The sequence below is a fragment of the Pogoniulus pusillus genome, chromosome 25 (assembly GCF_015220805.1).
Source record: "Pogoniulus pusillus isolate bPogPus1 chromosome 25, bPogPus1.pri, whole genome shotgun sequence".
Classification (NCBI taxonomy): Eukaryota; Metazoa; Chordata; class Aves; order Piciformes; family Lybiidae; genus Pogoniulus; species Pogoniulus pusillus.
In genome coordinates, this window is record NC_087288.1 from 19,761,480 (window position 1) to 19,773,681 (window position 12,202).

General features: G+C 56.1%; 1 protein-coding gene across 1 annotated transcript; it reads right to left on the minus strand.

The window, feature by feature from the left end:
• Positions 1–5,593: 5,593 nt before the first annotated feature.
• Positions 5,594–9,725, minus strand: VSX1 (visual system homeobox 1). Its single transcript, XM_064164082.1, has 5 exons — positions 9,338–9,725; positions 8,857–8,935; positions 8,527–8,650; positions 7,431–7,611; positions 5,594–6,791 (listed from the first exon to the last, which is right to left on the minus strand). The coding sequence occupies exons 1-5, from the start codon at positions 9,711–9,713 to the stop codon at positions 6,526–6,528; spliced, it is 1,026 nt and encodes a 341-aa protein (XP_064020152.1). The 5' UTR covers positions 9,714–9,725; the 3' UTR covers positions 5,594–6,525.
• Positions 9,726–12,202: the final 2,477 nt, after the last annotated feature.

Here is a 12,202-nt window from a genome sequence, read left to right on the forward strand (position 1 = left end):
GCCCCGCACCATAGAGGCGCACGGCTAGAGAGGACCCGCCCGGCCTGCTAACTGCATGGCCAGGGCCAAAGAGCGGCGCTGCAGTGACAGTGGCGGGACGGGGGCGGCAGAGCGCCCCCTGGCGGCTGCCTTTGCTCAGCGGCGCCTCCGCCCCGGCTCCCGGCAGACGGATTCCCGCCGCTGCACGCCGCTCAGACGAGACACCGATTTACTTAGCAGAACTAAGTGTCGAGTCCTGCACCTGGGGCGGAACAGCGCCGCGCACCGGTGCAGATGAGGGCTGACTTGCTGGGCAGCTCCAGCCACACTCCCGAAGTCACAGAACAGAACGGCAGGGGCTGGAAGAAGAACTGCCTATTCTGTGTGAAAATCAGGTTCGTGACCATCTGCAGAACTTGAGAGGGTGCAAGCCCATGGGACCCGGCGGGATACACCCACAGATACTGAGGGAGGTAGTGGACAAGGTCAGTAAACTGCTCCCTATTGTATAACAAAAGTTCAGGCAATTTGGTGAAGTCCTCCCTGACTGGAAAACGAAATATCTTTGCAAAAAGGGAAAGAAGGATGTTCAGTATCTTTATTGATGATCTGGAGCAGGGGATTGAGTCCAGCATCAGGAAGTTTGCAGATGACACCAAGCTAGGAGCAGCTGTGGAGCTGTTGGAGGGTAGCAGAGCCCTGCAGAGGGACCTGGCCAGGCTGGATGGGTGGGCAGAGGCCAATGGGATGAGACTGAACAAGGCCAAGTGCAGGGTTCTGCACTTTGGCCACAACAACCCCAAGCAGCTCTACAGGCTGGGGACAGAGTGGCTGAGAGCAGCCAGGCAGAAAGGGACCTGGGGGTGCTGGTAGAGAGTAGCTGAAGATGAGGCAGCAGTGTGCCCAGGTGGCCAAGAGAGCCAATGGCATCCTGGGCTGGCTCAGGAGCAGTGTGGGCAGCAGGACAAGGGAGGTTATTCTGCCCCTGTGCTCAGCACTGCTCAGGCCACCCCTGGAGTGCTGTGTCCAGTTCTGGGCTCCTCAATTCAAGAGAGATGTTGAGGTGCTGGAACATGTCCAGAGAAGGTCAACAAAGCTGGTGAGGGGTCTGGAACACAAACCCTGTGAGGAGAGGCTGAGGGAGCTGGGGGTGTGCAGCCTGCAGCAGAGGAGGCTCAGGGCAGACCTCATTGCTGTCTGCAACTACCTGAAGGGAGGCTGTAGCCAGGTGGGGTTGGGCTCTTCTGCCAGGCAACCAGCAACGGAAGAAGGGGACACAGCCCCAAATTGTGCCAGGGGAGGTCTAGGCTGGATGTTAGGAGGAAGTTGGTGGCAGAGAGAGTGATTGGCATTGGAATGGGCTGCCCAGAGAGGTGGTGGAGTCGCCATCCCTGGAGGTGTTGAAGCCAAGCCTGGCTGAGGCACTTAGTGCCATGGTCTGGTTGACTGGCTAGGGCTGGGTGCTAGGATGGACTGGGTGAGCTCTGAGGTCTCTTCCAACCTGGTTGATTCTATGGTTCTATGATCTGGAGAACTATATGCCAGTCAGTCTCACCTCTGTACCTGGTAAGATCATGGGCCAGATCCTCCTGGAGGCACTGCTGAGGCAGAAGAATAACAGAGTGATTTGATACAATCAACAGGGCTTCACCAAGGGCAGATCGTGCCTGACAAACCTGGTGTCCTTCTATGACAAGGTCACAATTCCAACAGATATGGGGAGAGCAACAGATGTCATTTATCTGGACCTGAGCAAAGCCTTTGATACTGTTCCCCACGATATCCTGATCTCCAAGCTGGTAAAACATGTGTCTGATGGATGGGCCACTCGGTGGATAAAGAGAGCCGCCCCCAAAGAGTGGCTGTCAATGGGTCTGTGTCCAGGTGGAGGCCAGTGACGTGTCCGTCAAGAATCAGTGCTGGCTCACAGCAAGCAGCTCCACACGAGGGAGCACTTACAAAGCGTTCACGCTCCTGTCTTAACTTCCCGGTCTGGAAATGCAGCCAGCAGCCTGGGAGCAGCAGAGTCGCAGAATGCCAGGGGTTGGAAAGGACCTCTGCAGATCATTGAGTCCAACGCCCCTGTCAGAGAAGGATCACCTAAAGCAGATCACAGAGGAACATGTCCAAATGAACCTTGAAAGTCTCAAGAGTCAGAGATTCCATAACATCTCTGAGCAACCTGGTCCAGTGCTCTGCCACCCTTACAGTAAGGAAGTTCCTCCTCATGTTCAGATAGAGCTTTCTGTGTTGAACTTCATGCTCATTATCTATCTCTTGTCTTGCCACTGGGGACCACTGAGAAGAGTCTGTCCCCATCTTCCTGACACCCACCCCTTAGATATCAGTAAGCACTAATAAGTCCTCCCCTCAGCCTCTTCTTCTCCAGGCTAAACAGCCCCAGCTTTCTCAGCCTTTCCTCATATGAGAGATGTTCCAGTCCCCTCAGCACCCTAGTGGCCCTGCGCTGGACTCTCTTCAGTAGTTCAAGCTTCCTGAGTGCCCAGAATCAGCCAAGACAAAACACCCATTAGAAATGTTATTACTAATCTGTATAAAACTGGCACCAGGAAGATGCTGCCACCAATGCAGCCCTCCAGCCGTGTCTGTTCTCAATTACTTTGGGCCCATCCACACACCGCCACCACATCCCTGCAGCCCACAGACTTGCATGCCTGACAGTCAGCCTCCAAGCCTGTACAAGCCAAGAGATGTCAAAATAAGCTTGTTTTATTCCCTTTCCTCATCTCTTCTTCCATGACTGGTTCGTCAGGATTGTTTAGAGTCCCTGGCTAGAACTGTATACATGGTGCTGTGAAAAGAGGTGGCTGTGCCAGGGTGGGTGGCAGCCTGGCTGAAGTAAAGAAGGGCTGTGGCAGCGCTGGCTGCTGAGCACGGCTTTGATGTTATCAACTCCTCTTGCCTGAACCACATCAAAAGGCTTTCCCACCTAAGCAAACCCAGCCCTTGTGGCTTCCCCCTGACAGAGGGACACTCTTGCCAGCCAGACCCTTGTATGAGCACAGCAAGATGTCTGCTGGGGCTCTGTGATGGTTTGGGTGTTCCCTGCCCCCCCACAACTTTGGAAATCACCCAGACTACACTCAGGGGCTCTGGAAATGGAATGAAGCTCTGTATTTTCAGCTTAGCACAATAGACAAGCAGATAGTTACAGGATATACAGTGATAGACAGACATAGACAAGGGAAAAGGTGACACAGACAAGGTAAAAGGTAACACAGAAACACAGCAGCCCTCACAGAAACCTGAGTGCCCAGGAGGGGCTCTCAACCACCCCTTCCACCTTCCTCCCACTCCTCAACCTTACCCAGGATCTTGCCTTATGTTTAAGGTAGCTTGGAGGGTCAGCCAGGGGGGTTAGGAAGCAGATGGATTAGTCACACAGACAGCAGGTTAGGTTAGAGAGAGGGAGAGAAGTTCAGCCCAAAGCCCAGACAGCAACTGCCTTATCTATGTTTGGAGTCTTGTTCTTACCCATCTCAGCAAGCCTATGCAGCAGACATCACCACTGTTTGCATTTCACAGCCTGTAATCTAATTATTCTCACCAAAACATTCTAGCTGGGCTCAAACCAGCACAGGGTCTCATGCAGTGGACAACCCCACTGCAGCAGTGCAGGTGTGTGCAAGCAGCAGCCACTGCCAGAAGTCAGTGTTTCTTCTGTCATGCTGTCGTGGTTGGCCCTGGCCTGAACTGACACTGGCAAGAGCCATGTCTGGGTTTGTCCACCACTAACCTCAGGATGGATCAAATCTGAAGCAATGAGAAGAAAAGTGTTCTGAATTCCAACCACAACAACATATGGAGAACAGCAAGTGCTTCTCTGCCAGGCTTAGTGCAGGCAGCTGAAAGGTGAGTGACTGTCTCTGCTCCAAGGTTTGCCCCACCAGGCCCTGCCACCAGCTTTTAGTGCAACTAGGAGCTTATCCTTGCAGCAGTTGCTGTTGCTGTCATCCACAGGCGTCTCCACCATGGCCTCTACTGGGCTCTCAGTCCATGATCAGAGCAGCAGGGACACGTCTAGACCTCATCATACCTGGCTGAACCCTGTGGTTACTTTTCAGCACAAGAAAAGTTCCTGGAGCCAGCAGCCCCTCCTGTGACTCCCCCTTTACAGCATGAGGCGAAGAGAGAGCTGTGAGCCCACCAGCCCATGCCAGGAGCATCAGCTGTACCCTGCACGGTAGCGGGGCTGTGACGTTTCACCTTGCAGCCGTTGTAGCAGGGGCATGCTTGCTCTGGCAGCCCTGCACCCAGCACAAGGCAAAGAGCCAGGCCATCTGCACATGGGCAGGGCAAAATAAATAAATAACTCACTTATTGCAAGCATCCAGTGCCAGCATGGCACGGCCCAAATAAAAGGTTTGCAGATGCTGCTCAGGCAGGATTAGGCCTTCAATGTGCTAAGTCTCGGCTCTCGGTGAGCATAATTGCTGCTGCAGTAAGCCCTGGCTGGTCCTTCCCTGAATCATGTTCCCCACAGCCCCCTTCCCCCGCCCCTTTCCCACCAAACATCTCTTTTTTTTTTGTCTGTAAAGCTTGTATTTGCCATGCATATGTTCCTCCCTGCCCAGCTTGGCCAAGCAGAGGAGAAGAGAGGCAGGAAATCTGCATTTCCCAGCCAGTGTCCCCACTTCTGTCCCACCTCTCGCCCCATTCACCCACAGCAACCTGTGGCTGCCTGAACGTGAGGATCCAGGCCCAGCAGCAGAGGCAGGAACAGGTAACAGTATCCATTACATGGCCACACACCCACCCTGAGCTGTATTAGGAAACTTTCCAAATGGGAATTACTCAGATTTAAATAAAACCTTTTGATAATTTTCTGTTATGTTGTGGCCAGCAGCTGAAACTGGAGGTGTTCCAGGAGAGCTGCTGCAGTGTGTGCAAGAGCCAGTTAACCCCAGCCAAGAGATGAGGACTGGTTGCAGCCAGAAGTCAGGCAGTTAGGTGGCCACGATGCCCTTGTGCTTCACTGAGGGTGCTTGTGCAGCTGAGGCCACGCAGCTGCTCCATGTGCCTCCCCAGGAGGCAAAGGGGCCTCCAGCAGTACCTCCCACCATGGGCTCGCCTTGCCCAAGTGAGCAGCTGCTCTTTGTGTTCTACCAAGAGGTGTGGGGACACAGGGCCCAACTCTGCACCTTTGGAAGGAGCAAGATCAGCCTGAGGATGAGAGCACCACACGGAGATGCAAGAGGCAGATCAGCTTACCTGCCATTGGGGCAGCAGACACTTCAGCGAGGACCCTCACACTTGAGCTTTGTTGAGGGGGATTTTCACCAACCCTTGTGAGAATGGAGCATCTCCCCTTAAGCAGTGGCTGAGTTCTCCACTTCAAACCATCTTCTCACCCATAAGTTGTGGTTTGGTTCTTTGGCACAAATCAATAACCTCGTGGCAAGTGTAGGCCACTGGACTACAGAACTCAGTTCTGGGGAGATGCATGGGGGTTTCAATTGCCCCACTGCAACTACACTGCTTCAGCAGAGCTCTCCAGCCCGCTTTAGGTATGAGTTCTGCAGAGGATCTGCTCGAAGCTAGCAACCACTCTGAGATGTGTCAAAGGAAGATGACAAAATTGCAATCCAGAGCATGAAAACCAAAAGGTACACCACAACTTTATTTCTGGCTGTGTAATAAATAAACGATGGACAAACCCAGGAAGAGCCACATTCAGAATTCCCAATCACTAAAGTGCTTTTAGACATAAATACAAGACAGCCAAGACACAGCTCTGACATTAACACAGTGTTGTTGGGCTTTGGGTTTTTTTTTTTTACAGACAATTACAAAATATGTTCTTCTCCTGTCAATTCACAAAATTGTTTACTTGCTCTGGGGTGCTATGGCTTGGTTTTCAAAAAGGTCTGTTCTGTTCTGCATAGTGTGGCAAGTAACATTCAAGCATGTACAAAATCATTGCATAAACAAAAATGTCTTCACCCCTTTCTCCCACATACGAGTTAAGGAAGCTCCACAGTGTAAATCCAGTGATAAGGCTGCACTGGCAGGCCAGATCCTCAGGAGGCATAAACCAGCGTGTCTGTCAGGTTACACCAGCTTTAGGATGAATCCCACCGTGTTTAAAAACCCTGCTGCAACTCAAGGTGGAAGAACTGCACGTTCAAAGAGGAGGGTCTTGCCACACAGGCACAGTGCAGTGGTGGAAGTGCTCAGAGAAGGCATCCAAATTCCTTGCTCTGTGCTCCTGGATGGCCAGGGAAGCATTGGCAGCCCAGGATCTTCCCCAGCAGTGAGCCCAAGCTGACCACAATGTGGTCTCCTTCCCGCACTGCTCTGGGCTCTGCTGGGACACCTCTGCCACCCTCCGCCCTGGCTCTGTTGAGAAGTGAACAGCTTGAAAGTGAGGGGAACAAGGGGATGTGTGTGCCCACTTTTCAAATGACCTGAATTCAGATAAAAGTTCAATTATTTAAGAAATATATATCTCTCTCCATAAATCAATAAATAGTATTATCTTGCCAAGAAGCTGTGAGGTCTGGCCTCCTCTGGGGCAGCTCAAGCTCAGTGGTCCCTGTCCTTCTGCTCTGTTGTAGCATCCCCGTTGATGCACTGCCTCAGCACGCCCCTCTTCTCGTGCTTGGCTGTCCTGGAGAGGTCAATAGCTGTGTCCTCTGAATCTTTCACAGGGCCAAGCTTGTCAGAGCCCCTCTGGGAACTGGCCTGCTTCCCTTTTAGTTCCTCTTCCTCCTGCTCCGTTCGCCAGCCATCTGCCAGCTTCTCTTGGCTCTCTGCCTTCCTGCTCACCTCCATGGACTTCTTGTGCATGCCTTGCAGAGGGGAGAGAGCAAAGCCAACGGTTCCAGTTGCTTATTTTTGCCCAGAACTGCTCAGTACCTCCCATCGTCCTGCTGCTGCCTTCAGGTCTTGTTTGCATCTTGAAGAATCCTCAGGCTAGCTACCAGCATTTGCTGATCCAGAGCCCTACCACCTGCTCTCAGCAGCCTGAGAGAGCAGCTTGCAGTAAAACTGATCCATAGCTCCCCTACAGCATGGAAGACTCAAAGGGAAAAGGTACTGTGATGGCCCATTCCCAGATTTGGTTTCGAGTGCCACCCCAGTGTAGGATTGTGGATGTGCAGAGGGTAGCTCTGCAGCAACATTACCTTTAGTTCTGGGGGGAGAGTGATGACTTCCTAAGTACCCTGCAACTGCTGGCTACTGGTACTAGGAAGCAATACCTAACCACATGCAGGCACCTGTCTGACAGGGCACTGAAAGGTTTTTCCTTCCTGAGCTGGTCTTTGCAAGGAGGGAGTGGAAAAAAACAGGACATGGGTGTGGCAGCCTGCACACATGGGTGAGACCCCATTCTTTCCTGGGAAAAGGCAAAGATGGCCATAGGAAAGAGGAAGGAAAAGCCCTTGAGGCTGCCCCTTAACGCCCCCTAGCCCCAAGCTCCCACTTACCCAGCAGCCAGGGGGCACAGGATCCCACCAGCCCGCTCTTGGCAGAGTTGATGATGGACTCGGGCAGAGGGATGGAGTGCCTCACCATGGCCCCGTAGAGGCCATACTCTGCCATCACGCTGCTCCGGCCCCAGCACTTCTCCCGCTTCCGCCACTTGGCTCTTCGGTTCTGAAACCAAACCTTCAGGGGTAACAGCCAGGAGAGCACAGAGGGGGTGGGATTGGGGAGGAGATGGCCCCCACGGCCGGGCATCCAGGGCCCATCAAGCACAGGGCAAAGTGTGACCAGGGCAAAGGGGCAGCCGTGGGGGCATGTGGAGGGATTCAGGTGTGGAGGCGCGGGTTGTAGATGCGCAGGTGGCAGCAGGAGAGCAGCCAGGGCAGCGCATGGGGAAGGGGTTGAGGGAGGGCACACACGTGGGTGTCAGTGAGAGAGGGGAGGAAGAGGGGGAGAGGGACGACACGTTACACAAGGTTCATCGTGACATAGGAGGGTGATCCCAGCCAAAGTCACCCTACGCTCTGATGCCCACGGAGCCCCTTTGCTGCCTCCACACAGAGCACCAGCCTCTCCAGAAAAAGGAGCCCATCACACAGTGACAGGCAGTGCTCCTTCCCACCCACTTCCCGTGTTTGAACGTTCAAGGGGTGTAGATACAACCTGACTGCTGCCCTGCCAAACTAAGACCCTGTTCTTAAGCCGATGAGCTTCTCCGCAGTGGGACAGGGTCAGGCTCTAAAATGCCATATGTCCCTCAAAGGGATGAGCTAGTGAGAAAGTTTGTGGGACACAGCATGGTCTAGCAGCTCCTGAATCACTCTTGGCTCCTGCCTGAGTTGGATCTTTGGAGGACAGAATCACGCTGCTGGCAGTAAGCTGCTGCCGGGGCCATTTCTGTCCCCCAGTACTACACTTCCATTTGGAGCCTGTTCAACGCCAAGGAGCCGAAGCTAAGCCCTTCCCAAGCACCCTGCTGCATATTTTCACTGCCACCACTTTTCCCATCTGCTGCCACTGACTACAGAGCAGAGGAGACAGCCGGGCACAGGTGGCCCATAGACTTCATAGAAAGAGAGGACCGGTGCAGCCACCTACCTGTATCCTGTCCTCGGGCAGCTCCGTCTTCACCGCCAGCATCTCCCGGGCGTAGACGTCGGGGTAGTGAGCTTCGTTGAACGCTTTCTCCAGCTCCTCCAGCTGGTGAGCTGTGAACACCGTCCTGCCGACGAGAGCATCCTGTGACACAGTCCCGGTCCCCACGGAGCCCTCCCGAAAATATTCCCCAACCCCACCCCATCTGCCCCTCTCTTTCTTTACTCCCTTGGAGACATCCACAGATCCAGCGTTGAGGGACCAGAGGAACAGCTGGAGGCTGGTGGCAACGGTGAGGTGACAGCGGGGACAGTTCGACTCTCGGGCTCTTACCTGTGCCGGCGTTTCTTCCTCTTGATCTGAGAGGCTGACATCTTCAGGTCGCTTGCGTCCCCAGACAGGCTGTCCTCATCTGGCAGCAGCGGGCGGGAGGGCAAGAGTCATGCTCCCGTTGAGAGCAGGGAGAACAAACCCAGCTACCGACAAACGGCTGCGGCGGCCGGCGGGGAGCGCGGCTCGGGGCAGGTGTCCCCCTCCCACGGCACTCAGCGGCAGCAGCGCCGCGGCCGAGGCCGGCGCACCGCGCTGGGCTCTCCATCCTGGGGGCAGGGGGTAGGCGCCCACCCTTGCCAGAGGGTCGGAGGGGCGGCAGCCCAGCGGGGCAGGGAGCTCGGGGTCTATCCCGACGAGGATGCTCGCCTGCCCGTGCCAGGGGGCCTGAGGTGCGAGGCAGCCTAGGGCAGCGGCTCCGGACGGGGGTCCCCGTGCGCGGGTGAGCGGCAACCCCCCGCCCCTAGTCCCGGCCCCCGCTCACCGGAGATGTTCTCCTTGTGGCGCCGGGCGGCGGGCGGCGGCCCGGGGGGCGGGCGGGGGCCGCGGGCGGGCAGCAGCGGCAGCGGGGCGGGCAGCAAGCACGGAGTGGCCGGCCCGCCCAGGCCGCACAGCAGCCCCAGCCCCAGCCCCAGCGCCCCGCCGCCCTCGTAGCCAGCGGCGGTGGCGGCGGCGGCAGGGAGAGGCCCGGGGGGCGGCTGCAGCTCGGCCTCCAGCCCCAGCAGGTCGGTGATGGCGAAGCCCTTGGCCCGCAGCCCTGCGCCGCCCGGTCTCGGCGCCGCCCCGGGTACTACCGGTACGGGCACGGCCACCGGCCCCGCCGCCGCGCGTCCCCCCGACGGCTCCGCCCGGCCTGGCATCGCCGCCGCCGCCTGGCCCGGCCCGGAGCGTGCACCGTCCCCCGCCTCCCTTTTTATCGTCCCGCCGCCGGCCCCGGCTCCAATCACGCCCCGGGCCGGCGGGGCAGCGCTCCCAATCCCCGGATTAACGGCCCCCCCGGCGCCCCCGCCGCACGGCCCCGCGCCCCGCCTCCGGCCTGCCCGGCCGCCCCCTCCCTGCTCCGCTGCCTTCTCCTTCGTCCTGGCACCCAGCTCCCCGGTAGCCACCCTCACGTCCCTGTGGGTCACCTTCCTGAACTCCCCTGCTCCGTGTATCCGATTCCAAACGCCCGCAGTGCCCGCCCCAGGCCCCGGGGCGCCCCGCCGGGGCTGTGCCTCTCTGCCAGGCATCACCGGGGGCAGGAGGAACGAGGACGGTCGAGTGCGGCGGAGCAGGACTCTCCGTGACGCCAAGCGTCTCGCCACCGGGGCCAAGGCCACCTCGGTGAGCCTGGCCTCCGCGTTCGCTTTTGCTCCCAGATTCTTGCACCTGGGCTGCTATTTTCCCCCCGTTCCTTTCATCTGTTGATGGAAACGATTTACAACCGGCTTACACGGGCTGCCTGATCCGGGCCTTCGCTGGGCCGTCAGATTAACCGAGGGTCCTTCTGATAAAGATAATTACAAGGGGACTCCGCATTAACTTTGCGTTATTAAAGAAAGACCCAAATCTCCCCTCGCAAGCTGTTCCCGGGATTAGCAGAACAATAACTTTCATTTAGGATAATTGCCGTGGCCGGCACTGGGGACTGGAGGGGGGGAGGGCACACAGCATCCTCCGGGCCCTCAGCGTTTTGCACCAAGAAAGGCGATGGGGTGCGAGAGGAGCGTGAGATGTGCGTGTGGGCATCGCGCTCCCGAAGCCGCTGGCCGGCAGTCCCTGCGTGTTTGGCATGCGTCCCCACCAGGGCTGCCTCCCTGCCAGGGCACAGGACATCCTGGGGTCCCCCTGGGCACCTTTGCTTCTCCAGAGTGCTTTTGCTGCAGTTTTGCTGGAATCAGAGACTTTCACTGCTAGGCAAGGAGGATCTGCCGCAGTAATTGGAAGCCATAATCCGGCCACCACCCACAACAAATTTCCTGTCCGAGCAGATATTAGTGGATAAAACCCTAATTTTTGACGTTGTCCCAGAATCAGCTTGATTTCAGCAGTTTATGTTCAGGCTGAGCTGTTGGGAGAGATGATGAAGCCTTAAATATGCATATGGCCTAGGCATTTGGAAAGTTTGGGGATAAAGCTCATATAATTGCTCCTAATCAGTTTATGAAACATGAAAGCTCAACCCAAGAGAAAGCTGAGAGACAGATAGAGAGATAGAGAGATGCAGAAATGGAAGAGGCAGTTAAATCTCCTCATGCTGTCGCCGTGGCCTGGATACAGCACTGCTCCCCCAGGGCGCAGGGTGGCCGTGCCGCTGGGGACAGGGGATGCACCTGCTCCGGGGACAGGGTCGGGGCATGTGTCTGCTGCCACCACTCACTCCCCTGGCCGTGGGGGAGAGGGGCATCTCCACTGGTCCTTTGGACAATAAATCAGTTAAAGGATATCTTGATATATGCTCATCAGATAGGATTAGCTGGGATTAGACTAATCAGTAAATGTTTCTCTGCTCATTATTTTCCAGGGAAGATTTTCAGCTGATTCTCCGACGCCGAAAGATTATTAATTGCTTAAAGAGCAGAACATCAAACGTCGCCCCCTGCTCTAATTTCCATGGGCTTCGCCCCGCCTGCTGCGGGCACGGCGCCTGAGCTGACTGACCTGGCAGCCCGCAGTGCCCCAGCACCCAGCCCCTCCCTGAGAGCTCCAGCCGGAATGGATGTAGGCCACAGCACCCTGACCCCGACACAGACCCATGTCCCGGGGTGGGTGCTGCTTGCAGCTGGGGCTTGAGCATTCCTGCCCCCTGAGCTTTGCTTCCTGCTGCACTTCGCAGGGCTGGGAGCACAGCAAGGTGAGACAGTCTCCGAGATGTTCCCTCCTCCTCATGGCTGATCCAGCACCACGTCAGGCATCCAGTGTGCCCTGCAGCACCTTACGGGATGGCACAGTGAGGGCACACAGGAGCGGGTGGGTACCTGGGGACAAGCCTTGTAAGTCACAGCATCATAGAACTGTTGTGTTTGAAAAAGGCCTCTAGGAAGAACACCTCCTGAAAAAGATCTCTAGGATCTTTGAGCCCAACCATCAGCCTAACACCGCCATGGCCATTAAATCATGTCCCAGAGTGTGATGGCCACACATTTGTTTAACACCTTCAGTGACAGTGATTCCACTACCTCCCTGGGCAGCCTGTTCCAATGCCTGGCCACTCTTTCAGGGAAGAAACTTTTCCTCATACCCAACCTAAACCTCCCCAGACACAATTTCAGGCCATTTCTTCCCATTCTATCACCTGATACTAGGGAGAAGAGACCAACCCTTGCCTCACTCCTACCTCCTTTTAGGTAGTTGTAGAGAGCAAAAAGGT